This window comes from Chionomys nivalis, chromosome 17, assembly GCF_950005125.1.
Source record: "Chionomys nivalis chromosome 17, mChiNiv1.1, whole genome shotgun sequence".
NCBI lineage: Eukaryota > Metazoa > Chordata > Mammalia > Rodentia > Cricetidae > Chionomys > Chionomys nivalis.
The window spans coordinates 19,784,814-19,812,553 of NC_080102.1; the positions used below are offsets into that span (position 1 = coordinate 19,784,814).

Below are 27,740 nucleotides of genomic sequence, written 5' to 3' on the forward strand. Positions count from 1 at the left end.
AGCTTTAGCAGCAGCCTGCTGCCGTTTAAAGCCAGCACAAGTGCTGCGCTTTTCTAGTTGTTTCAATGGAGCAGATCTCAGGAGGCTCCCGAAAAAAGCCAAGATGTCTATGTAGACAAGGGGTCCAAAGCTTAAAGAGTTGGTGTTTAAAGGAATAGATAAGGGAGTATTTAATATGAGGGGGGTAACTACAACTATAATAGATAAACCGCTGTGAGGTAAGATGTCTGTGTAGAAATCCTGCTTTTACTGAGTCTGAGATAATTGCAGGTGCAAATCTATTGGAGCTTAAGGAACTATCAAAACCAGATTTTTTTTTAAGAGTTCAAAATGCACACACACACACACACACACACACACACACACACACATATATATATATTAGGTAAGTTAAAAGCTATAGGTTTAAAAAATCTTATTAAGCTTTATTTTCTTGTGGTAAAAGGAAATATGTCATGGACAGTCTTTATCGTCTGTATGTGTTAGGCTAGTAAGAACTGGGTTTTGTAGAATTCTTTGAAGCATCAAGAAGGGGATGTTCTCCTTCTTAAACACTGAAGATAGTTCCCGTCCCCATATTTTATTGCGTGTGTGTGTTTGATGGCCTCGGTGTCCTCTGGGCACTGCCTGCAGGTCACGGGTAGCACATGGTTATTGAGTGCAGTCGTTATTGAGTGTTACTGCTGTGCTCTTTTCCCGTAGGTTTTTTTTTGTGACTTAGAACTCTTCCCGTTGTGTTTGAAATTTTAGGTAACAATTTCAAGATGCCAGGGCGTTCCAGTACAAATTCAGGTTCCACTCGTTACATATCCTTCAGTGGTGTGGAGTCCGCTCTCTCCTCCTTAAAAAACTTCCAAGCCTGCATCAGCTCTGCAATGGACACAGTTTCTAGTGTTGCCCTGGACCTTGTGGAGACTCAGAGTAAGTGATATGTAAAACTCGCTCTGTGTGTGTGTGTGTGTGTGTGTGTCTACTCTGAGGTAACGGTGTGGCTGCATTACTCTGGGGATGCTCTTTGCATGTTCTTGAGCTAGGCGTTTAATCCCTCTGGACACATTTTCTCATCCTGTTCTGTAACCTGGCATAGCCATACAGTGCAGTTGGCCTCCACTCAGAGGTGTCCCAGAAGTTCCTGAACAAGGACAGTAAGGTTTCTGATGGAGCACATGCAATCTAAAGTTGATGTACGTGAACCAGAAGGTCCGTGAATGCGCTGGCTCACCGTCACTTTACGTAGTTCATGCTTGATCATGCTGCACATAGGCTCCGCAGATGCCAGGGATACCAGCAGAGGAAGGCCTCACAGGAAGAATTCTGCTCTGGTGATTTTTAAGTAGAAGATTTTGAACAATGCTCTTTCCTTTTTGGGGCTAAAGTTATTATTACTTTTTGATGTATTGAGAGCCAGGGGAGTGGCAAAGTATCTTTTTTATTTTTCCTTAAATGGTACTATGTTTGAACAGTTTGTGATGGGCTTTGACATGTTTTTCTCTTTGCCTATCCTGATTGAGTTTTAAGGACCTAAGTGTCAAGTTGGAAGAGTTTCTGTTGCTATTTCTTCATGTATTTCCCGCTCTCCAGTCTCCTTTCCTTTTATGATTCAAATTACATGTAGATGAGATTGCTTGATATAAATCACATAGGGCTTGGTTTTCTGTGTTGTTTTTTCCTCTGACTTTGAGTAGTTTCTGTGCTGTGTTTTTAAATTCATTTGTCGTATTTTCTGTGGTCTGCTGTCAATTCTATATAGTGAATTTAAAATTTATGGTTACTATGCTGTTTCAACAACACAACAGGATTAAATGGAACCTTTTGTGTCCACTTTTACATTTCTCTTTTTGTCATGTTCTTGTTTTCTTATTCATTTTTTAAGTTTTATTTTTATGTTTTCCTATTCATTTTTAAAGATTATTTTATATAATAGGCACATAAATATATATTATATGATAATGCCAATGTAACATATAATCTATATTATCAGGCTTGCGTTGTACATCTTGCTAGCGCCTTCTCTGTCCTTGAGCCTGTGAAGCGTGGTTTTGGTATCTGTTTTACATCATTGCCTGTCATTGCTGTCCTTTTCTCAGTGTCCTTCTAGTCTGATTTCCTCATGTGTATTATGTTGCCAGTTCAAGTTTTGTTGTCTTCTGTCGTAGTTGGCTTCCTTAGCTGTCAACCTGAAACAAACTTGGAGACACCTTGGAAGAGGTAGCCTCATCTGAAGAATTGTCCTGTTCAGACTGGACATCATTGCTAATTGATGTGGAAGGGCCCAGCCCACTGTGGGCTGTGCCATCCTCAGGCAGGTGGGCCTGGACTGGACGGGAAGAGTGGCAGAGCAGGCCGGGAGCAGTGTTCCTGCATGGCTTCTGCTTCACACTTCTGCTTTGGCTTCCCTCGATAGAAGGACTGCAGCCTCTGAGCGGAAACGGACCCTTTCCTTCTTTAATTTGCTCTTGTTTGTGGTGTTTATCACAACAATAGAAAACAGACTTTTTTTTTTTGTTTGTTTCTTTGAGACAAGGTTTCTCTGTAGCTTTGGAGCGCTCTTGTAGACCAGGCTGACCTCGAACTCCCAGAGATCCGCCTGCCTCTGCCTCCCAAGTGCTGGGATTAAAGTCGTGTGCCCCCACTGCCTGGTTCTAGGCAAAAACTCACTTTTAAAGAGAGTTGAAATTTGTTTTGATGGGAAACCAAATAATTTGTGGATTAGGTGGCTCTATTTTTAGTATTGATAAGCTTTGTAATTTGGGTGGGTGTAGGGTAGTTGTGATGCCTATTCTTAGTTGTGAACTTGACTACATCTGGAATTAACTAAAACCCAAGTGGCATGGTACACCTGTAAGGGATTTTTTTTTTTCCTAATTGAATCATTTGAAGTAGAAAGACCCACTTTTACTCTGTATCTTTTGAGATAGGAATATCCAACTTTAATTCAGATCATTTGTTGAGGGAAGGTCCAGTTTTCATTTGGGCCCCACGCTCTGCTGTCAGCCTGTATAAAGGACATGGAAGAAGGAAGCTTTCGCTCTTTGCCTGCTTGTTCTTACTCTCACTGGCAAATCCATTCCTTCACTGGTCTCAGAGCCTACTCTTTTGGGATTTCCATGTATACTGAAGATCAACTGAGACATCCAGCCTCATGAACAACTACTCATTTTTTGGGCCTTCTGTTGGTAGACCGCTACTGTTGACTAGCTGGATCACAGCCTGCAAGCTATTCCAATAAAATTCCTCTCACTATGTATATAGCTTCTATCATCTATCTATCTATCTATCTATCTATCTATCTATCTATCTATCTATCTATCTATCTATCTATCTATCTAGTTATAAATCCTCTTCCTCTAGAGAATCCTGACTAATACAGTAGCCTTTAGTAGGGCTAGCATCGTGTTGCCTCTCATTGTTCTCTGGAGGTTCAGCAGCTTCACTTGACTCTGGATGGGTAGAATTCAAGTGTTTCCAAGTTCTCTGCGAATGGTTTGCTTCTTGGCTCCCAGCAATTGTCCTCAGTGTCTCAGGATTCAGCACCAGATTCCAGGGAATGCCTGGACTGATTCATAGCTTGCTCCTAACACTCTGTTTTGCAAGCTCCTGCTGCCTCCGCCTCCCTGCGCTCCAGAGTCTTCTCATCCTTTAAGCTGCTATGCTCAGTGTGGATCCTTCCTCCCTAATTCTGGTCTGGGTGTGTCCTGTTGTCTGAAAGTAGTTACAGCATTGTTTTGGCCAGCTTTTGTAAATTCTTGAAAAGATGCCCATGTCTATCCCAGTCACTCCTTCATGCCTGGCAGCATCAGTCACCTATGATCTCTTTAGTGATGGCCGTCAGTGTCTTGACCCTGCTCCATCTGATTTGGATCCTGTTCTTGGTGGTGATGGACCATTAACTTAAAGCGTGCCAGTCCTTACTTTAGAGCTATAGTCAGTAAATATTTATTAAATTTTTTTTTTTTAGGGACTGGAGAGAACGCTTAGTGGATAAGAACATTTATTCTTACGTGGGACCCAGATTTGATCCCCAGCACCCACTTGGTAGCTCAAAACCAGCCATAACTCGAGTTGTAAGAGGTCTGACCCACTCTTCTGACCTTCATGGGCACCAGCCATGCATGTGGTGCACATGTATATGAATGCAGATAACACACTCAAACACATAAAAAGAGCTGGATTTATTTATCCTGATTATTTGGGTTAAATTTGCAGCAAATACTTGGTTTTTAATTAAAAAAAAAAAGCTCACAAGATGAATTTTGACTAAGTTATATGGAGAAGAAAACCAGGAGCTGAAGAGTCTGGCCATGTGCAGATGCAGTGAGGAGCAGCCTGCAGTACCAGTACTGTCTGTGGAAGCACTCTTCGTGTCTCAGTTACTGCCAGGGTAGCTAATAAACATTACAAAGTAACTATTCTGTGTCTCATCCAGTGCTGGGATTTTAAAAGGACACAGATGAATATAAAATACTTCCTTCTTTCATGACTTTGCCATCTTATTTGAAGACACATATGTATTAAAATGCCAGTTCAGTGGGAAATGGATAAGATGTTGCAAGGATGCGGATAATTTGCTAGCGCCTCTGAACTTATGAGGGACATCGCAGACTTTCATAAGGTAATCACAGATTCTTCATAATTGGAATTTTTGTTTAAAATTCTTATTAGCACCAAAACCTGTTAGGTGTTGTCCTTTAGATTCAGACTCACGTTCTTCATTTCCCGTAGATGCTCAGGTTTCAGTGATCCCAGTTTGCCTGTAATGTCATTCTCTGCATCAAAAGCACAATGGAAACAAAGCCTGTAACACACCCAAGGTACGTCCCTGTTCAGCTGTCAGGGTGTGGAGTAGCAGTGTTTCATACACGTTTACCTCTGCATCACACTGTATGAAGAGATGTCCCTAACGATGGAGATGCAGTAAATACAGTAAGCTGTGCTGGTCATCAAGGTGACATTTCTGTACTGTGAGAGAGGATGGAGAGTGTCCACACTGGTGTCCTTAGGTGCCACTGCTGTGGTTCATGTCAGGGCACCCACAGTATTTCCCCACAAGGCTTTTGTGCAGCCGAAAATACTCCATGATAAACAACAACAACAAACAGCCATGTCTTATAGTTTTTACAAGTATGGTCTTGATCTGTCTACCTGTGGGCTCTAGTCCAGTCTGGTGAGCTGTTTTAGGAAACTGAATTTGAATGCTGACAAGCAAGAGGCGGATGGTGAGAGAAAGTCTTTCAGAGACAAGGCTGAGGGCGACCCATCCGCGCAAGCACTCGTTCATTAGGGGAGGTTTTTTTTTTTTTTTTTAAACCATTGAACATTTTGGCTTAATATAATTAAACAGAAGGCATATGTTGTCAATTAAAATGTTACTTAAAATTCAAGAAATTTTTGTTATATTTCCAAATTGTTAGTATAGCTTTCCCTTTTTTACAGGGATTTCCAAGCATTTATAAAAGCCCCAAACTCTAATCATAGTCTATTGTACATTAAATTAATTCCTCATGGCCTAAGTTACATAAAAATAAAATTACAGACCCTTCCAAAGTTTTATAGAAAACAATCGTTTTTAGTGTAAGACATTTTTCTTGGTACTTTTTAAAAATTGGCAAATAAAAGTGGATATTTTGGGGGTACCATGTGACATTTTGATACTTATACTGTACAGTATTCAAACAAGTTTAGGCATACCTTCTTAGACATTGTGATGGTTACTTTTAACTTGTCTGGTTGACATAGCCTAGTATTACCTGTTATATATTGCATTATATGTACATATAAAATATACACATTATATATTGAAATACATTTATTATATATAATATGTTATATAGTTGCATATTATATATTATGCAATTCTATCCAGACATTAGAAAGGATAGAATCTTTCTTTTATTATTTATTTATTTTTTTAAGTTTCACTTTACATACCAACCACAATTCTCCCTCTCACCCCTCCTCCTGCCTCTCCTACTTCCCCGTCCCCCAGCCTACCTCCTATCCACTCCTCCCAAAGGGTAAGGGCTCCCATGGGGAGTCAACAAAGCCTGGCCCATTAAGTTGAGACAGGACCAAGCTTCTTCCCCCTGCAATAAGACTGAACATGGCATCTCACCATAGGGAATGGGCTCTGACAAGCTAGCTCATGTACTATGGATAAATCCTGGTCCTACTGTCAGGGCCCCTCAGATAGACCAAGCTACACAACTGTCTCCCACAGGCAGAGGGCCTAGTTCTGTCCCTTGGAGGCTCCCCAGCTGTTAGTCTAGAAGTCATGAGTTTCTGTGCACTTGGTCAGCTGTCTCTGTAGATTCTTCCATCATGATCTTGACCTCCCTTGCTCATATATTCCCTTCTCCCTCTCTTTGACTGGATTCCCGGAGCTTGGCCTCGTGCTTGGTTGTGGATCTCTGCATCTGGTTCCATCAATTACTAGAAGTCTCTATGATGACTGTTGGAATATTCACCAATCTGATTATAGGAGAAGGCCAGTTTAGGCACCCTCTTCGCTATTGCTAGGAGTCTTAACTGGAGTCATCCTTGTGGAAGACTAGAATCTCGTCATCTATGAGAACATGGTTAGAAATGTAATTTCCTTATGCTCAAATCTGTACTGTACTAATTTCTAATTCTGTGGCCCTGGGAAAAGTATTCCATAGGGAATATACATTATTAATGAAATAACCAGGTTGGATGGAGAGGTTTTTTTTTGTCTGTTTCCCTAGGATTCTAGAGCTGTGGCAAAAAGACCATAGTTACTATAGTCTGATAGTATGTTTTTTGATCTGTCTCCAAGTATGGTATTGATGATAATGACCATAAAGATAAAAGTGAGTTTATTGCAGACTTTCATTGTGCTGGCTGTGTGTTTTTATTTGGATCCTCACATGATCCTGTCACCAATCCTATGATGTAGAATGAAGTTATCTTCACTTTTTGAATGACAGAGCTCAGACTTAGAGAAGTTAAATACTTTTCCCAGGGCCACAGAATTAGAAATTAGTACAGTACAGATTTGAGCATAGGGAAATTACCTCAGTTTCTTCCCTGAACCATTATCCTTTGTCATAAATGCTTTGTGGTTGCACACACCTTTAATCCCAACACACAAAAGATAGACAAGTATAGATTTCTGAGTTTGAGGCCAGCCTATTCTGTATAGAGATCCAGGGCTACATAGTAAGACCCTGTCTAAAAGAAAAAATAAAAATAAGAATAGAAAAATATTATAAAAATACACTGTATGAGATTTTCCTCGAGGAAAAAAATGTAACTGCTCAGCTCACCTAAGTCTGAGTTTGCCTTCCAGGGATTTGCCTTACTCCACAAATGGAGCTGACCAGTGAGCACTCTCCTCAGCCCAGACCCTGAACACGAAGGACCTGACATTCCACAGTTTGAATCATCTTTTGAGTGGAAGAGCTGGCCCCAACAGTTGGGACTAGACTCCTTACAAATTTCCAATCTCTTAATTTGTACGTAGTGTCCTGATGGGAACTGTTGGGCAGAGGTTTTCTTATATTGAGTACCCTTTTCCTTTGTTTGGGGAGATGCTGGCTTGATTTGTTCTGTTTCTGCATCTTGCTTGAGCTGGGTGTCCTAATAAAGAAGCCTCACCTGTATTCCTCTGTGTCTGGACTCATTTCTGTTGTTTGTGAATCGACCAACTGACTGCAGTATAAAAACAGCTGTTACTGATTTTATTTTTTTGAGACAGGGTCATGTGTAGTCCATGATGGCCTTGAATTTCTGTTCTTCCTGCCTCCATCTCCTTATTGAAGGCATGAGCCACCACATGTGGTCTGTCTGCTGCTGGAGATCTAACCTAAGATTTTGTCCATACTAGGCAAGCACTCCATCTACTGAACTACAACTCCAACAACCGATACCATGATGCCTTCAGTTCTCATGCCAGAGATTGTGCTTTCTTGGCTTTACCTTTTTCTGTCTTAAAGATAGAACTGAGAACAGAGAGAGAGAGAGAGAGAGAGAGAGAGCTCAGTAGCCAAGAGCACTTACTCTTCTCGCAGAGAACCTGGATTTGGTTCCCAGCACTCACATGGCAGCTCACATCTGTCTGAAACTCCAGTTTCAGTGCCTCTTCTGATGTTCAAGGGCTCCTGCATGCTATCTGTATACACTTGGACAGACATGCACACGCATGAAGGTAAATACTTAAGAAAAATGGCCCTCGTATGAAGCAGCTGGAACATTTTGATGTCATTATACTGACTTAGGCGGTCTTTGTCCAAGCTTGTTGTGATGGTAGGAGACTAAACCTTTACTTGGCTAGTGACAGCTGTCAGATTTACGTTTCAATGAATAACCCAGCTGTAGCCCTTTGTATAGATGTTCTACAGTGAATAGTGTCCAGACTTGTATAATGTCAGGTCCTGGCCAGTCAAGGTTGCAAAAATTTGTGATTTTTTTGTTGTATAAAATTGAAAAAAAACCTTAATTTAATATTTTATTCTTTGACAATTTCATACATATGTACAACATGTCTTGATCACATCCACCCTTAGTTCTCTTGTCTCACTCCCTTTAGCCCCCACCACAACACTTTTCCTCTCTGTTAAAAAATCAGAAGGTACTCCCCCCCCAAAAAAAATGTCAGAAGTTCAAGGTAATCTTCAGGCATATAAGGCTTGAACCCAAAAACTCAAAGTCCAACTAGTGCTGTTTGCAGGAGCATGGGCAACCTACCAGTGGTCACTTCCCTGAAGAAGAATGACCCCTTCCCCTGGTAGCCATCAGTTGTCAATAGCTCTTCAGCTAGGGATGGAGCTCGTGGGTCCCTATCTTGTCTGCACTGGCTTGAGCTTGTGCAGATTCCTGTAGGAATTCCTGGCGAATGCACGGGCGTGATGACCTTGTCCTTTCCGGGAGGCAGCAGTCGCAGCTTCCTCCCCACACTTTAGCTCTGTGTTCTTGTCACCCTGTCTTCCGCGTGCTGCCTGACCTTGCAGGGAGTCACGACTCATTCAGGGCGCGTCCTTGACTGTTGCATGCTCGGCTTTTGCCTTGGTTGTGGTTCTCTGCCTTGGCTGCTGCCTGCTTGCTTCTCTGGCCAACGTTGAGAGCAGTACTGATGTACAGATGGAATCATAAATATTCAGAGAGCAAGCTGACAAGATGCCTGGCTAGCGAAGCTGTAGTAGTAAGTCCCCCTAAGGTTTATATCCTCTGGTCGCAGGGTTTTGACAAGGTTTCCAGTATCAGGCCGCAGATCCAGTCAGAAAACAGTTGGTTACAGTCGCAGTAGCCGTGCCTCTCTCGTAGGGCCTGCCCTTGGGTAGGCCTGTCGATAACTTTTCTCCCCTAGCAGCTCTTCAGCACTATAAAAGTTGGGAGGAACTTTCCAGGTCAGTTCCAGGCTGCCTTAAATTCAGGCCTTAAATGCCTGAGGAGTACCTTGAACTTTTGATCTTCCTGCCCTCTGTCTCTAGACTTGGAGATAATGGGCATTTGCCACCATGCCCAGTTTTATGTGTTGCTGTCATGAAGCCCAGAGCTACATGTATGCAAGTCTTTCACTAACCGAGCTGCATCCCTGGCCACAAACACATAAGCTCTGTACTCTTAATCACTTTGCCCGGTGTATTTAAACCCTCAGAATTTAAGATTATTAACAAACCCTTACCTTACTCTTCTCAGAATGTCTGACTCGCCTTTCTGCTCTGGTTGTTGTTCTTTTCCTGCTATTTATACTTCCTATTTATGCACTGTACTGTTGGGTTTGTTTGTTCATGTTACTGTCTTTGTCTGTCCTGTATAAGCTCCATCTTTATTGTCAGGTCCCCCCCCCCCTTTCTATCGCTGGTATGACCTCTGTGATGCTTGGTCACCAGGGAGTGGTGCTGTTTGAAAGGATTAGGAGGTGTGGCCTTGTTGGAGGAAATATGTCACTGGGGGTGGGCTCTCTCCTGTTGCCTTCAGCCTGTAGAACTCTCAGCCTGTGTGCTGCCTTGCTGTCTCCAAGGGGCAAATGGACTGAACCTCAGAAAGTGTGGGCATTGCCAAGGTCATTGTGTCTCTTCCCAGCAATAGAGCACTGATGAGGACAACCTGGTAAGTAGTTAACACATAGTGTATGGAATGATCTGTTTAAAACCTAAAAGGATAGGATGATTACTATAAAATTTCTCCTAATTGTCTAACTCTTTCATTTATATGTATATCCATGTCAATGAATATTTGTGTGAATCACACATTTCCTATTCATGTATGTACTGAATTTACACACACACACACACAGAGCAGTGGGCCATTTTGTACTCTAGGAGTTGCCATAGACACTTTAAAAAATTAGGTTGTTATAATTTGGATTATGCATGCTACTGCCCTCTGCTGGCTATTGGTTGCCATTTCTGACTAAGGCAACCAATAGGAAAATATATTACAAACCTCTTAATGTTCTCATTGTAAAACTTTCCCCAGTACAGCTAGCTGCCTAGGAAAGGAAGAAATTCTAAGTGTTTATGAACAAATCTTTTTAAAGTGATTGGAAAAGTTAAACCAGGATTATGACATAGACATGCATGGATAGCCCCTCCACAATAAAGATGAGCGTGTCAATACTGCCTAGGATGAGGTATAGCATATGCGCATGCCCACATGCATGTTTACACATGTTAGTGAACTTTGGGAAAGTGCTTTCCACTTGAGATTTTGCAGATTTGGAAATTAGGAAGCACAGGGGCAGTGTTAAGGCTTCTTGAGGTAAAAAATGACTGGAGCTTTAGTTGTTCTGCCTGTCAGCTAGAGCTCTTCCTAGTATTCAGAGGGTTTCCTGTGCATTTGTTTGTGTCCTGATTCTGTAGCTAGCCTGGATTGTTGAGTCTTTGACTGTAGGATTCATGTATAGGCATGCGTCTTCCGGTCTCTGAGCCTGACCCTGGGACTTGTATATTTTAAGTTCTCTGTAAATGCTTATTGGGTGAATCAGTCAGTCAGGCATTTAAGGCACTTGAGTGCTGGGGTCTAAAGGCCATGCTTGGAGTACCGACTTCACCTGTGGATACGGGCAAGTGCTGCTAACCCGCCGCTCCTCGGCAAGCTGAGAGCTGGTTGTTGAGCAGCTCTCAGCCCTGCTGCGTGACTCTGCAGCTACTTTTTAACCAACTTTTATCAAAGGCCCCAAACCCCACTGTTCTGGAGTAGTGTTAGAATTGCCTGCTTCCTTTGTTGGTGAAGTTTCCCTGCACCTTGACGTAGCTTTAGACATGTGTAAGTTTAACTGTGTCATTGCCATGTGTGTCTTTCTTAATCTTGACCTGGGATAAGCCTCTTGGTGCAGCCAGTTTCCAAGCTGTTGAGGGAAGAGGAGCAAAGGGAGTCGCCATAGATAAGACAGGCCCATCCGAATGAAGGTGCAGGTAGTGAACGTCACTGAGTGAGATAAATGCTGCATCCTCGGTCTGTCAGGAAGATAGGCTCACTGAGTTGAAATAACTTAAGCCAGAACACACATAGGGAATTTGAATTTGAACACAGTTATTATCTCTAGCTTAGACTCTTTTTTTTCTCTTCCTCCTAGTAGCTGTTGGTGGATGGTGGTAACCCTCGACATCTGTGTCAGGCAGCTTTGTGTCTCCGTTACAGAACACCTGGGATAACTAACTTAGAAAAGACATCTTTGCCTCCTTGGTTTGGAGTTTCTAGTCCGTGATCCCTTGGGATCTCTAGTAAGGCAGCATATTATGGAAGGCACTCATTATCCCTGCCAGCAAGCAAGAAAGGAGGAAGGACTCAGGATCTCAGTTCCCATTCAAGACCATGCCACTAGTGACCTAAGCACTTCCCTCAAACCCTTTCCTCTCGAAGGCACCACACCTCCCAATGCACCAGCTCTATAATACAGCAGGCCTTCGGGAGACGTTGATTATTCAAACTGTAGCAACTGCCTATTAGTGATATGCCCAGCATAGTTGGGTGTATTTTGTAGTTTTAAATGTGGTATATGGAGTCTGTATTATTTTATATTAAAAATGAGGAAACCTAAGTCGAAATTTCAATTTTTTGACAGACATATGTCTGATGAATGACCGAAGTGTTTGAACTAGCAAAGATGAGGTATGGTGAAGGCCCATATTCTGTACAGCACAAAGCCTTACGTGTAAGGGCAGTAATGATGGGGAAGTTGTTAAACATTGATAAGAGAAGGTTTGAAAAGGAAAAGAGAAAAGCTGTGAGAAATATCAATATGGGGCCGATGCACACTTTTAATGCCAGCACTGGGGAGGCAGATGCAGGTGAATCTCTGTGAGTTTGAGACCAGCCTGGTCTACAGAGTGAGTTCGAAGACAGCCAGGGCTACATAGAGAAACTTGTCTCAAAAATGAAAAAAGAAAAAAACAAAGAATCATCAGCATGTGCAGTCCTTACAGTGTTAGATTTAACTAGTTGTTCCCTACGTGTCTAAGTCTCTACATTGATAGGACAAGATAGAACAGAGCAGTAAAGCAAGTCTTATGATGCTCCTCTGGGTTGGAGGCACGGACCATAAGCCTGGCACTTCACAGTTGCTCCCTCCACAAACGCTACTCTTGACTTGAACTCCAGAGCAAGGGATGGTACTGACTTGTAGCAGTGGCTGCTTAAGGGATCCATCTCTGATTCGTTTTAAAGTTTTAGGCATAGGACTCTTGATGAATAAATAGATACTTTTAAAGTTCAAAGCCCTCCCCTCCAAAAGCACATAGAGGCGAAGCCGGCTTCCTTAAATACCAAGTTGGAAAACAGCAAGGTTCAGTAAAACTAGTCCCACAGTGTACGTCAGTGCTTCTCCTCTAAGAGCTGACTAGAAAAGACAGTTAGCAAGACTTGCAAGACTTCCTCAGATCTGCATGTATTGCAGTGGGCTAGCCATGGTGTCTGTTATTAGGGTAGGTGACCCATAATTTAAAACCACCCACTTGTCCTCCTTGGTTCTTCCCTCCTTCTGTCTTTAGCCACAGTGCTGTGGCATACCCTTTCCTACTGAGAGCAGTTAATGCTTTGCCTTTGTTTCATATAGTTGCTTGAATTTAAATGGTATTTTGTAGGTTGTTTTAGTGCTGTGATCCCTTGAAATGGGTTGTCTGGTGACAAAGCCCTCTGACGCTCCTTGGACATCTTGGGAGTTTGGAACCCACGTAATGCGTATCAGGTGCTGAAATATTTAAATATGTGGTAGTAGATGACGTCTCTCCACCCCTCTTCTGTGTTTGAGACCAGGTTTCTCTGTGTAGCCTTGGCTGTCCTGGAACTCAGTATGTAAACCAGAGATCTGCCTGTCTCTGCTGGGATTAAAGGTGTGTGCCACCATGACACCAGGTTTGTGGGTGGCTTTTAAGACTGTTCTGTAAATGGAGACTGTGCATTCATTTCCGGCCACCCAGACCTGAATAATCACACAGAAACCATATTAATTCAGTATTGTTTGATCAATGGCTTAGGCATATTGCTAGCTAGCTCTTCTTAAATCAACCCATTTCTATTCATCTATAATCAGCCATGAGGCTGAGACCTACCAGTAAGGTTCTGGCCTCTTACTACATGGCATTTCCCTGACTTCGCTTTCTTTATCCCTTCATTCAGTTTAGTTTTCCTGCCTAGCTCTGTTCTGCCCTGCCATAGGCCAAAGCAGCTTCTTTATTAACCAATGGTAATAAACATATTCACATGATACAGAGGAGAATCCCATATCACTGTTCCTTAGTAAGAACATGTATTTATCCAGAATGAAAAATGACTTTCTGTCTAGAATGAGCTTTTTTGTTAATTTAAAACAATTTTAAAGACTTTGAACTTCAGAACTGTCTATACCAGCGCTCTCAAATTTGAGGGTGAATTAGAACCACTGAGAAATCTCCATAGAACAGGTCGCTGGTCTCTACCTGCATAGTTTCCATAATTCTGAATAGCACAGCGATTTGCATTCCCAAGATTCCAGGTACTGCTAATGCCAGGGACCACACTTTGAGAGAGAACATGAGCCAGGTCCCACGCTGTAGGAGACCCGCCACTAGATGGCATCAGAACACTTCCTAGAGGGTACTCATTGGCTGACTGGTCCTAGGTTTCTTGATCAGAGTTTAGGTTGTGTAAAAGATTCATCAGGTTATCACAATTTAGCATTCTGAAGCCTGATCTGCTCCATATACATAAAAAGTAAAGATGTTCTGATTCTTTCAAACCTAGGAAACTAGGAATATTGCCATTCCAGTCTTTCAAGATCAGCTCACCTAGAATGAACATTGTTCTCATTCTGTGGACTCCTTTTCAGTTATTCATGCTGTTCATTTTATTTACTGGGGATTGCTGCAGGACTTGTTGCAAAACAGAAATATAGGAGCGGGAGAGCTGGCTCAGCTAGAGTACTGGCTGCCTACAGACATCTGCCAGTTCTAGGGACCCTGTGCTGCCTGCTGGCCCCAGGAGCACTGGGCACAGAGGTTTCTGCATATACATAGATGCAACAAGTATTTTATGTTACACACATAAAATAAAAATAAAAATAAAATAAAATAAAGACATATATAAAAATAAAGAAACAATTCTTTTAAAATATATAAAAACAGAACTGGAGAGATGGCTCAGCTGTGAAAGGTTAGGATCATAACCAAAATGTATAAAAACATATATCCTGTAACTCATAAGACAGTGGAATTTATGCTTCTAAACTACTGGATTTTGATTTGTAAACTTTTAGAATCACCTTAAAATATCTGTTCATATGAAGATTTATAATTTTGTCCTTTTTTCAGTTGCGTTTGGAAGAGTGGTGGAAGGTTAAAAGGTGTGAAACACACTGCCTATAGCGTCCCTAGTCAAAAAGTTGAGCAGTTCCATTTTAAGGAGCTCTTGTGAACAAGTTTCTGCTCTCTTTGCCTCTCCTCCCCTCCTCTTTCCTCGGAGTGTCATTCCCTACATCCCAGCTGACCCACACCTCCAGGTGTTCTTTCTTCAACCACTGAAACAGCCTAAGAACTGCCATCAGTTTTCCACATGGTGGTGCCCGTAGAGGGGATGGCTTGCTTTGTCCTGTACGTGTAGAGGTGTAGAGGGGATGGCTTGCTCTGTCCTGTACGTGTAGAGGTGTAGAGGGGATGGCTTGCTCTGTCCTGTACGTGTAGAGGTGTAGAGGGGATGGCTTGCTCTGTCCTGTACGTGTAGAGGGGATGGCTTGCTTTGTGCTGTACGTGTAGAGGGGATGGCTTGCTCTGTCCTGTACTTGTCTGACTTTGAAATAGTGAATGAGCCACTTTCTGTTTTTTTTTTTTTTTTTTTTTTTTGCTTTTTTTTTCATGTTATATATTGTACCTAAATACTCTTTGGGTTTTCTAGACCCTTGACAATAGACTTTTTCTATTGGTTCTGTTTACTTCTCAGATTTTTTTTGTTTTGTTTTTTTCTTGGCCTTTGGAGCTGAAGCTTTGGTTAGATTTCAGTGACCCAACTGGGTATGAAAAGGCCTAACACAGAACAAGTAAATAGGAACCCCGCAATCGGATTAAAAGGCCAGGCCAGCACTACAGTGTGTCTCCGTCATTGGCAAGGGCTGGGGCGGGCTTATTGCTAAGCAGAGATGACAGGAGGGCGGAAGTAGAACAGACGGTAGAAGCATTATTTGAAGCACTATAGTCCTCTTTTAATGACATCAGGTTCCATGTCTGTGGTCAATGGAAAGGAGCTTTTATGAGGATGGCATGATTCTGAAACTGGCTTGATTCTTCTAGAGGTTATTAGCCAGCTTATTCTTTTCCTGTTTCCGTGGCTACAAATGAAGTTATGTATTCGTACTGTACATTTCTGTATCGCATTACTTTTGTGTAGAAGTGCAGTCTGATAAATCTGTAGTGTTCACCACATGTGTAATTTGAAATTTTTTACTGTCCTCATTTTCAAAAATTAAGGAGAATGGAGAGATTTATAATGCTTTCTTTCACTTACTGTATCTAAAATGCTATTTAGGGGCCAAAGAGAAGGCTCAGTGGTTAAGAGGATTGGCTGCTTTTCCAGAGGATCCAGGTTCAATACCCAGGACCCAGGTAGTCATACACCTGCTTCTAGGCACTATTGTTATTAGAAATGTACATGGTGCCAGACTTATATGCAGTCAAAACACCCATAAGCATAAATAAATAAAAATTTAAAAATAAATTAAAATAAAGTATTTTTATATGTAATAAATATGAAAGTTCCTAAGGAGATATTTTAACATAGAGAGGGTACTGAAATCAAAATCCTACAGTACACCAGAGTCCACACTAGTCTCTTTCTTTATGCTTATTAGCCACACGTGACACATAGCTAACACATGAGATGACAGATCACATAGGCTGTCTCACTTCTCTGTGACAGAGAAAGGTAAGAAATAATAAGGGATGGCCAGATCAGCTAGACCTTCAACTTCTTAGCAGTTCTGGTGGGTATTCAAATCAAACATTTGGAAGAATGAGACACTCTCATTTTCTCCTGTACTTGCCACTTTTGCTGTTGGCATGGCTACTATTTTAGGTTTTTCCCCACATTGTTTAGCCAGCTTAAAATGAAAAGTGCAGCATTTCGGGGGATCCTGTTTCATTTGCTTCTGTATGAAATGTGTGTTCATTTGAATCCACAACTACAGTACTTCATATTTTGTAGCTGATGTGGTAAATCAGTTTCATATGGTGTTGGGCAAGCTGGAAGGTTAAGCCTCTTAACTTCAGCAGCCAGCATATTCTAGTTGCTGTAAACAATTAAGCCTGTCAGCAATTGACCTTGGGAATGCTAATTTGCTTGTCCCTGGGTGCTGCCTCAGGCCCTGGCTTTCTCTCTGTGGGTGGGAGTTATGAACCTGGTTTGGAGAAGAACTGGAGGCATTTGAGGCCAGCTCCAAACAGATGCGCGTCTTGCTTCATTTTTGCATGTGACCATAGTTGCAAGAGGCATATTCTTGCATGGTATTTTTTTAAGGCCTGTGGAATCAGAGACCAAAGTTGAAAGGCAGCTTCTTTTACCTTTGGATCTGTTCTTGCCCTTTAGTGAGCCCTGATGGTAAAGGTTGATTTAAAACTGACAGTTTCTCATTGTGAGTTCATTGTGATTCTTAGGATTATTAGAAGAGTTGAAAGTCACCTTTTATAACACACTCATTCCCTGCTTAGTGACTTTTACTGACGGGGTCTTACAGTGTAGCCCAGGCTGCCCTCAAACTCACAATCCTCCTGCCTTATCCTCCAGAAGGCCAAGATTACAGGTATATACAAGCACCTCTGGTTTGGCTTTGTTCTTTGCAGCTATTTAGTGTCTGGTCCAGAATAAGCTGACTAATCGAGAAGAAAGGGGCGCTAGCTAGGGAAGTTCCCCCCAGTGAGGAGTTCTGCACTGGCAGTGCTTTCTCCGTATGTGGTCCTGAGAGAGAAGAGCTGGGAGAGTATTTAAATTCTGATTTACTGCCACTGAAAACTGGCAACGGCTGCTATGGTCACTTTTACTTGAAGACAAAGATTTCAGTTTTCTTCTGGACTGTGTGTTAGGATTTTGCAGTGAGAAGAGAAAGAGTGTGTTTAAGAAAAAGAAATATTGGGTTCAGTTGTCTTTAGAACAGGGGATTTATTAGAACCATAGCGTGCGCTGTGGTCCAGGCTGATGCTAGAGGCTTTAGTCCTGCCAGACAGGAAGGTGTCTATTCACTAAGGTTTAAGAGGGAGGGGGAAGTCTCATACTGTGTGGAAGGAGGCCTAGTTAATATGTGACCACAGTCAGGTTGCTTTAGATTTTGATTAGCAAAAGGAAGAGGCAGATTTGACTTTGTGAGGGCTGTGTAAGTGGAGCTGGTTATAGGGGCAGGGTATGGCCCATCAGCTCTTAGCAGTGACTTCTGCACCTGGGGACTCTGGATTCTAATATAGTGCATGGGCAAACTACAACATGATATTTTACACTACAGAACTGTAGAGTATCACATAAAACTGATCCAAATGTTTATTTGAACCTTTTTGGTTTCAATTATTAGATAATTGTTAACTCTTTTTTTTTTTTGTTGACTGATCACCAGTTAATTTTTAGCCCATGCCTTGAAGGTTAATGGTGTTGCTAGCAGCTTTGGCAAATATGTATGCTTGCAAAGATTAGGAGCGCTACATGGTAGTAAGTGACATGGTACTTAGTAGATTGTCAGTGTGTCTGAACAAAACAAGAGCCAGGAAGTCCTTCACCTCGTCGTTTGTTACAGAACAACCTGCTAGTATATTCTGTGGAGTAGGTGACTTACGGAAAAGATCGTATCTGTGTGGGTATGTGCACATGCGAGTGCATGTGCCAAGTCCAGAAAAGAGCATGGGATCCCCTGGAGCGCTGTGAGGTGATTGTAAACTGCATCATGCTGAGTGCTGGGAACCAAATGTAGGTTCTCTGCAAGAGCAGTGTGTGCTCTTAACCACTGGGCAGCCTTTCTCTGGACTCTGTATTTATGCATCTTGATTATCAATAATGGTCTCTATAGATTGTCCATGTTTCATCATTTCTCTATTCCCACAGCAGCTGGCATTTCCTCTCCTGAACAGCTAGCTATTAACTTGTCCACCCATGATAAACTACTGAGATAGCTCACCAGAATGTGGTGTCACTGGTGACATCCCTCCGTACACACTCCAGCCATAGAGACCTGCTTTAAGTGCCACTCCGTGTGCTCTGTAAACTTCCATTGCTTCCTGTTCCTGCGATGTTCTTTCCCTGTTGAGTGCTGGTGGGCGCCTGCTCCTCAGTCACAGCTGAGGCTAAGTGCCATCTCTGCTTGGGGTCCTCTGGGTGTGCTGTGCGTTCATCCATCGGGATGATGGAACACGCTTCTTTTCGCTGAGATGTTTTCTTGTGTATATTCACACCACCAGACAGACATAGAAGTTTGTCTATGTCTGACACTTAGTTATGTCCTGTTTTGCACGTTTTGGCATTGTGTTCTAAAGTATCTTGGAGTAACCTCAGCTGAGGAGTATCTAAAACAAATGATGATATTGGTCGGCAGTGAGCTGCACTTCCTTGATTCCTGTTCTAGATAAAAATTATTCTGTGGTAGTGTCTTCTCATATCTGTAATGATGAAAATTTTCAAAACTGGAAATATAAAATAGTGTCTTCAAAGAAGTTGTGGCGAGAATGTCACTTGTGGGCCAACAAAATGGCTCAAAAGGCACTTGCAATGAAGCCTGACTTCCTGAGTTTGATCTCTCAAACCCTCATTGGAAATGATTCTTGCATGTGCTATGTGTATGAGTTACTGGGCTATTAATTTCTAGTAGAAACTAATTTTTAAATTAGATGTGAGCCTTAGAAGCTTCCATGCCATATTATCGACAAATCTTACTTCTGACATTAATCTAGAGTTAGGTACATCTATACTGAAGCTCATGTATTTTAATGATGTATTTTACAGAATTCTTTTAGTTTCTGAAGTTTGTTTCACTGTCTGTTCATCCCTCTCTACTTGGCAAGCCCTTCTCCTAGTAACATAAAGTTAATAAGGTGTCTTCTACTGCTTGTAGACCTTATTCCAGAAGTTTTCTCTCAACAGCCTTCGGAAAATGAACTAGACATTTGACAGATGAGATAGCTAAAACCAGAGGGGAAGTGATTTGCCTGAAGTCACAAAGTCACAGAGTGGTTTCATATCCCATTAGCTTCTGTTGTGCTAAATTGAATGTATGTATCATAAACACATACACATATTTTGTTTGTTTCAGCTTGTTCTCAATCTTAATTGCTTTTGTATGAACAATATTAGTTAATAAATAATAAATGTGTAGTTATGGGATATAGGTTATTTTTTAAGAAATTTATTTTGTGGGCATAGTGTTTATTACCTAAAATTTGTTTTACTGGATTTTACATATTCTAGTCTACTTTTCTTTTTTAGTCCTTCATTAAATGCTCTGAAACTCCATCAGCCTTTTAATTTTTTAAAAAATTTTGTAATTTACCCACTCACTGTATTATCTACCCATCTAAAGTGTATAATTTAGTGTTTTTTAGAATATTCATGGATACACAGAACCATTGCCACAATCTTACCTCAAAAACTCAACCCCTGGCCAGGTGTGGTGATATACACTGGTCACTCCTGCACAAGAGGCTGAGGCAGGAGTATTATGAGTTTAAGGCCCAGCCTGGGTTGTATAGTAATGGGAAGAGAGGAAGCGAGAGGGAGGGCAAAGAAAGGAAACAGACCCTGCATCCATTAGCTGTTGCCTTCTAGTCTCTGCAGGAGCCACTGATATACTATGGCTCTATGGCTGTGGATTTATCTGTTGTGGAAATTTCATATAGAAATGATTTCATTTTTTTTTATAAAATGTGTTCTTTTGGTTGGAGTGTTTTGCTTGGCTCATGTTGCAAGGTTTATCTATGTTACATCTATCAGCATTTAATCAGCGTTTCATCTTTTTGTATAATTGAATAATACTCTACTGTGTATTTATACCACATTTTGTAGTTCTCCCAGCTGTTGTTAATATTACTGAATTATTGTTTGGATGCCTGTGGTGGTCTGGATGAGAAATGTCCTCCCTGGGCTCAGGTATTTGATGTATTCGGTCCCCAGTAGGTGGTGCCCTTTGGAGAGGTTTAGGAGGTGCAGCCTTGCTGAAGGAAGTTTGTCACTGGGAGACAGCCCACAGATTTTACAGCCTTCCCTGCTCCGAGTTTGCTTTCTCTACTTTGCTCTTGCATTTGAAGATGTGAGCTCTCGGCTTCCTGCCACCATGCTTGCCGATTGCTGCCTGTTGCCATGCCTCCCAGCCATGATGGATTCTGGAACCATATAAAATAAACCATTTCTTTGATAAATTGCTTTTGGTCACATGGTATTTTATCACAGCAACAAAAAAGTAACTAGTACAATATTAATTATGCGGCTAGGCATCTATTTTCATGTTAGTTTCTCAGTGTGGCTTTGATCGGCATTTCTATGATTAATAAAGCCATATGCTTTGGGCCATTAGAGAAATCACTAGAGAAGTTACTGTTCATATCCTGTGCACATTTTTTTTGGGGGGGAGGGGGTTTCGAGACAGGGTTTCTCTGTAGCTTTGGTGCCGGTCCCGGAACTAGCTCTTGTAGACCAGGCTGGCCTCGAACTCCCAGAGATCTGCCTGCCTCTGCCTCCCGAGTGCTGGGATTAAAGGCATGCGCCACCACCGCCCGGCTTCCTGTGCACATTTTTAATCCAGTTTTTTAAGTTCTTCGATAGTCTGATAAAAGCTTTGTGTCTGACATATGACTTGCAGATTTTTTTTCCATTATGTGCTGTCCTTTTACTTTCGTGATAGTGTTTACTGAAGTATACAAGGTTGTGATCTTGACACAGCTGTCTGGTGTTTCTGTTGGTGCTGGTGCGACTTCTCTTGATAGAGCCCAGCAGCAAGTTTCAAGCAGTCCCATTCATGGGTGCTGGCTGAGTATGAATTTTGAGCGGGGGCTCGATTGATGAGTGGTGTAATATGCAGATAAGCAGGTGGAATAGGTCTGTCAAGGTGCTGGGATACAAACCTTTTCCTCGAAACAGCGTGGTAACCATGGAGTTGGTGGGAAATTGTAGATGAGGGCCTTCAGGACAGATTTCACACGGGCTGCTGTAGCATTAAAGATGAGTAACTCTTCCACGTTGAGTGGGAGAAAACAATTCTGAGAAAAACACAGACTAGAAAAACTTAATGAATCAGGTGGGGTGGTATGCGCCTTAATCCCAGCTCTTGGGAGGCAGAAGCAGACAGATCTTCCATTTCAAGGCCAGTCTGGTCTACAGAGTAAGTTCCAGGACAGCCAGGGCTACTCAGAAAGAATCTATCAATCCTATGTTGAAAAATAAAATAGAATTAAAAAATTAAAGAGAAAAGAAAAACTTGATGAGAACTTTCCCCTATATACAAGCTGACAAGTTTGCCTGGGATTTTCTTGGATGCTAGAGAGGTGCGAGCCCTCTGAGTCAGAGACAAAGGTCTTTTATTGGCATACATCAAGTCGTGTGAGGGTTCACCTTCCTGTCTCCATGCTTCATGCTCTATGGGATGATATGGGAGGGCCCAGGAGGGTTGATGTCACAGCTGAGGGACCTCAGGCTCAGCGGACCCAGGGTTTTGGGGAGGGCAGTAAACATGTTAGACCCCAAAAGACATTAGCTGTATGATTTTGGAGGCAGAGACCATCTCAGTCCTTGGAGGTTTTGTGCTTACATAAGTATCCTTGACAAGATAATTTGGAACAGAAGAGCACTTGGTACCTTTGCCCCCACAATGTGCAGAAATGACTGAGAACCATGGAGACTTGGTCCCCAGTACCTGGCAGATTCAGGGAGCTGCAAGTGGTTCAGATTGAAGATTAACTTCAACTTGGTTCCAGGCTGTTACCACCAGCAGTGGTGAAAGCTTCAGCACTTTTCTTTGGGAATGAACTTTGTCCAAGATGCAGGAGAGCCAAGATGAGATGAAGAGGGTACCCCCCCCCCCCAGAGGGAACATAGTCCTTTGGTTGCCTGGGTGAAATAATGTTGGGCTTTTCAGAACCACAGAATCATGCACTTGTTTCAAACGCAGCACTGCCAGTTTTAGTAGCATTGTGACTTTTAACTTTTGTCTTTTCCATTTATAAAATAGTGATATGTTGTAAAATCGCAGTGAATGTCTTCCCAGTACTTAATCATGTGCTCATAGACATCTCCGTAACTCCTGCCTTCCTTAGCGTTGCTTTAAGTAGTAAGGAATGTATCTAAAATGCTCTTCACTGAGCTGGGACATAGTATTCACATTTCATTGGTTAGTTATTTTGTTTTTGGTATAATTGTTTCAACCCTTTGCGTTTGAAAAGATAGCTCCCTTGGAGTCTTAGGCTCAGAATTGGTTTTGTACAAAATACAGAGTCATGAATTAAAATATAAATTCTCTATCTACTAGCTTGAGGGATTGCTTCATTTCTTTGAGCTTGCCTTTTTCTGCATGGAAGACTTATAGTGGACTGCCTTCTTTTTGTGGTTATCCTTGGTTTGAGACAGTTACTCCTTTTGTTGTGCAGGATTTACTTTGAACTATGGTCTTGCCATGTTGCCCAGGTTAGCTTCCAAAGCTTTATAGGCTCAAATGATCCTTCTTCTCAGCTATCATGGGAGCTGTGGAGCAGACATGTACTGCTCTGATCCTTAGCCCTTTCTTTTAAAGGTGGTGCTGGCAGAGGCTTTGGCGATGTGCCTATGTGTTTCATTGGTATTCTGAATATTAAGGGAAAGTTGCCGGAATATTTTCTAGCCAGTGTCTTATTTACATGCAAATAAAATTCTCTACACTAAATAACAATTAAGAATTGTTATTATTATTGTTGTAAATTGTCTCCCTCTCTGTCTCTCCTGTTTTCTCTTCCCTTCCCATTCTCTTTATCGCAAATAAACTCCACACTCAAACTCTGTATGGAATATTTGTCTGTCCCTCACCTGTCATGGGACCTGCCAAGGTCTCTCTCGAGCCGTTTTATAACAATTATTATTATTTTGCAGTTTCTTTTGTTCTACTTTGCACTCTCCTTTTTAAAAATAGCCTTTTTATTTTTATTTTTTATTTATTTATTTTTTATTTTTTGGTTTTTCGAGACAGGGTTTCTCTGTGGCTTTGGAACCTGTCCTGGAACTAGCTCTTGTAGACCAGGCTGGTCTCGAACTCACAGAGATCCGCCTGCCTCTGCCTCCCGAGTGCTGGGATTAAAGGCGTGCGCCACCATCGCCCGGCGCCTTTTTATTTTGAAATAATGTTAGACTTACAAAAACTTGAAATGAATATGAGAGTTCCCAAATGTCCTCACCGGTGCCCTTACTTGTTCAGACCGTAGTGCTTAGTACATTGTTCAGAACTACACAAAACAAACTCCTGTTTTATTACATTTTACTAGTGTCCTTTTCAAGGCATTGTCCATGATCCAGTCTGGGCTTCCACATTGCATTTATTCACTTTTTGCATTGTGTGGCCTTTTTTTTTTTTTTTTTTTTGGTTTTTTTGTTTGTTTGCTTGTTTAATTTTTTGTTGTTTTTGTTTTTGTTTTAATGTTTGACAGATTTAAGAAACCTTACATAGAATGTCCCTCAGTTGGACTTTGATGTTTTTTCTTATGAGCTGATTGGGGTTATATGTTTTTGGAAGAAGGAAGCCAAACACATCATCACTTGGCCCTGGCAGTGTTTGCCAGGTGTCTTTACTGTAGCGTTTTTACGCGCACCTGTATCCATACTGCCTTTTGGAAGCAAGTCACCAGCTCTGTGTACACAAAGGAAGAAGTCCCACCTCTTGAAAGGGTGAGTGTCTAGAGTTGGAATTCCTTAAAAATTGTTTCCCCCCCTTGGAGCATGCAGTTCTTTTTTCTTCTTTCATAGATAAAATATTTATTGATTGTCTCTTTAGCCACCATTTTCCACCATACGGTAGTTTTACAAAACACAGTAATGATTCCAACTTACACAGATGTGTAACTGCACATACATGCTTATGGACATACATGACTTTAATTTTCTTTGAAAAGCCAATGGTTTCTGTTTGGGCGCCTGTCACTATCCTGGTTCTCAGGGGATGCCATCATGAAGCTTCACAAGCTTGTTCTCATGGGTTTGAAATCTAAAGCTTGAAATCAAGGCACAGCAGGTTTTGTCCTCTCTGGAGGCTTGGGGGGTGGGGTTGGAGAGGAGACCAAGACGAGAAGAGAAGAGAGAGGCAGAGAGGGGGCACTGTTGCAGAATATTTGTTTAACTTTGCAAAGATGTGTTGTATTTGCTTATGTTGGGAACACACAGTTCTAGACAAGATATCTCCATCAAATCCCTCCCCTCAGAGTTCAGGGAACTCCACAGAGGAGGAGACAGGAGAACAGGTCCCTCTAAAACAACTGAGCGTGGCTCATATGAACTCACAGAGACTGAAGCAGCAACCCAGGGCCCGCGTGGTTCTCTGCTTTACATACTGTATGTAGGGTTTAGTTTACTACTTTTATGGGACTCCTGAATGTATGAATGAGTAGGTCTTTGATTCTTGTGCCTTCTCTTGGAACTCTTTTATTTTTCTGTTGCCTTGTCTTGTCCAACTTCACTATAATGTTTTAATCATAATAGTGCAATAACTTCATGTGATAATTTCACTATAAGTTTTAATCTTACTGTATTTTGTTTTGTTGTCTCTTAGAAGCCTATTTTTTTTTTTCTAATTGGATACAGAAAGAAAGTGGATCTTTATGGGAGATGAGGTAGAGAGGAAGTTGGAGGAGTAGAGAGAGGATAAACTATTTTCAGATTCTGTTGTATGAGATAAGAATGTATGTTTAATAGAAGGGGGGAATTGTCTTCCCTCCACCCTGGTCATATTATCAGTGGCATCTCCAAGGATTCTCGGTTCTTCTTACTGGAAATTGGTATTTAGAAACTAAGATCTGGTCCCTGGATAGCTTTCATCAAAGTTGGTGAGTGCTTATGCTCGTAGCTAATGCCTGTGTCTGCATCCACCTGACATCCTGTGTGCATCCATGTGGATCTGATGTCTTCAACTGTAGTATTCCATGGTTAAATACTAGGTATTTTTCTCCCTTGATGCCCTATCTCATCACTCTCCCAACATTAAGAAACATGGCTCCCACCATCCGCCATCCATTTATTTGTTTAGCTCCACTACAAATTAAATCATTTTCAGAGTCATTAGCGTTCTTCGGTAACAGGTAATGAACTAGTTCACAGGGTTACATATGGTTCTTTTTGCCTTTATTCTTAGAGTTCCAAAACACCATTGCCCATAGTTAGACAGGTCAGTTCCTTTCTCCCTACTCCTTTCAGGCAGGTTTGTCATATGTTTTGATGATTTTTGTTTGTTTATTTTCTTTTTGTTTTTGTAGTGCTGATGATCAAACCAGGACCTTTCCCACATTAGGCAGGTGCTGTAAAATGGTTAAGATGGTTAAAAGCTTTTGCCATAGTCTAGTCTCTCCAAGGAGCCTCTCGTCCCTGATTGTTGCCATCCTGTTTCCTTCATGCTTTATATGCACTGGGATGGTTATTCTTGGTTGTCAACTTGACTACATCTGGAATTAACTAAAACCCCAAATGGCTGGGTACACCTGTGAGGGATTTTTCCTAATTGAATCACTTGAAGTGGAGAGACACACTTCTCATCCAGATCTTTGAGGTGGGAAGGTTCACTTTTAATCCAGATCTTTTGAAATGGGAAGATACACCTTAAATCTTGGCCACACTTTCTGCTGGCAGCCTATATAAAAAACAGAAGAAGGACACTTGCTCTAGCAAGTCCATCCCTTCACTGGCATCAGAACCTACTTCTTTGGAATTCCCATGTATACTGAAGACCATCTGAGACATCCAGCCTTGTGGATGAAATAGCTACTGAATTTTTGGATTAGCTGGACCATAACCTGTAAGCCATTGTAATAAATTCCATATGTATATTCATTCTTTAAATTCTGTTCTTCTAGAGAACTCAGAGTCATACATGAACTAAAGTTCTTCATGACCAGTCTGGTCAACAGAGTAAGGTTCAGGAGATCCCAGGCTACACAGAGAAACCCTGTCTGGAAAAACAAAACAGTGAACAAACAAACCAGCCGAAGATCCTGAGCCCCTGACTTTGGGTGTGTAGCCCGCCTAAATTAGTTTACTAAATTGAATTGCAAATCCCTTCTGGTAACATTCTGGTTAAAAGATCAATACCGTATGTAGGTAATATTAGTAAGCTATCTAATGCTTACTCTTTATTCTATGTTAGTTAGGTTCTATGCTAAATGTTTTTCTTTAATTATTTAACTTAGAGGAAACTTCTGAAAAGAAAGTTTATATCACAACTTGAGATTGCAGAAATGTCTTTGGTAATGGACCCAGAATTTAAACCCAGACAGTCTTCATCCAAAGTATAGGTCGTTAGCAAGAGTACAAAAGCAAAGCTTCTGGGGAAGGACTCATGACCATATTCCCATAGTTTCACAGATAAATTAACTAATCCAAGAAAGAATAAGAAGATTAAAATTTTTAATGCCATTTTGGTGCTATATTTGTATTCATTTTCTTCAGTGTTCTACACTCTAGGGAGTACTGTGAAGATGCATGTATCTTAAAATAATTTTAAAAACATTAAACATAGTAACTTAGCAATAGCACATCAATGTAAAGTGCAATATTCATAGAATTAGAATAAACTTGCATATTTATCAGGCCTTAAGCCTTTAATGGGCTTTTTCTAGTTCACTTATTTCAGCTCCCTTTTTGCATAAGGATACCGAGTCCTGGAAAGATTAAGTTTTTAACCCAAGGTCTCAGATTAAATCAGTTTTGGGCCCAGATGTCCTGCTTTAGCCTCGGATGTTTCTCCACTTTCACTGTTTTTATCCTATCTGTGCAAAAGCTGCAGAAAGTAACTAGATTTTAAAATGTATCCTTTTGGGTGAGTCTGATGAAAAGCCTCACAGATGTTCACTAGAAAGTGACAATTTGTAGCTAAAACTGGAAGCAAATCTAGAGACTGTAGAAGGAGTGCTGGATGCAGTTGCAAAAATAGATGTGCGTGAATAGTGGCTAGGATATTTAAGAGCAGAGCTTACTTTAAAACAAACACTTTTGTAGAAAGCATTATTTATGGAACTTCACACTCAGTTTTAGTTTTCTAGTTTGATGAAGGCTTAAAATAATTTAGGAACATAAAAATAGAGAACAGCTGGTTGAGTTCTAGATTTGTTGAAAACAATGATTTGATCCTT

At 41.3% G+C, this 27,740-nt stretch overlaps 1 protein-coding gene across 5 annotated transcripts in view; it reads left to right on the plus strand.

Moving 5' to 3' along the window:
* The window catches only part of Nsmce2 (NSE2 (MMS21) homolog, SMC5-SMC6 complex SUMO ligase), a 205,070-nt gene that overhangs the window by 3,870 nt on the left and 173,460 nt on the right, over nucleotides 1-27,740 (plus strand). For all 5 annotated transcript variants that reach the window (XR_009058472.1, XM_057791843.1, XM_057791844.1 and 2 more), the window contains exon 2: nucleotides 751-921. Coding sequence is in view for 4 of the 5 variants with exons in the window: in XM_057791843.1 (XP_057647826.1) it covers nucleotides 765-921 (157 nt within the window). In the remaining variant the exon portion in view is untranslated. The remainder of the gene's footprint in view (nucleotides 1-750; nucleotides 922-27,740) is intronic.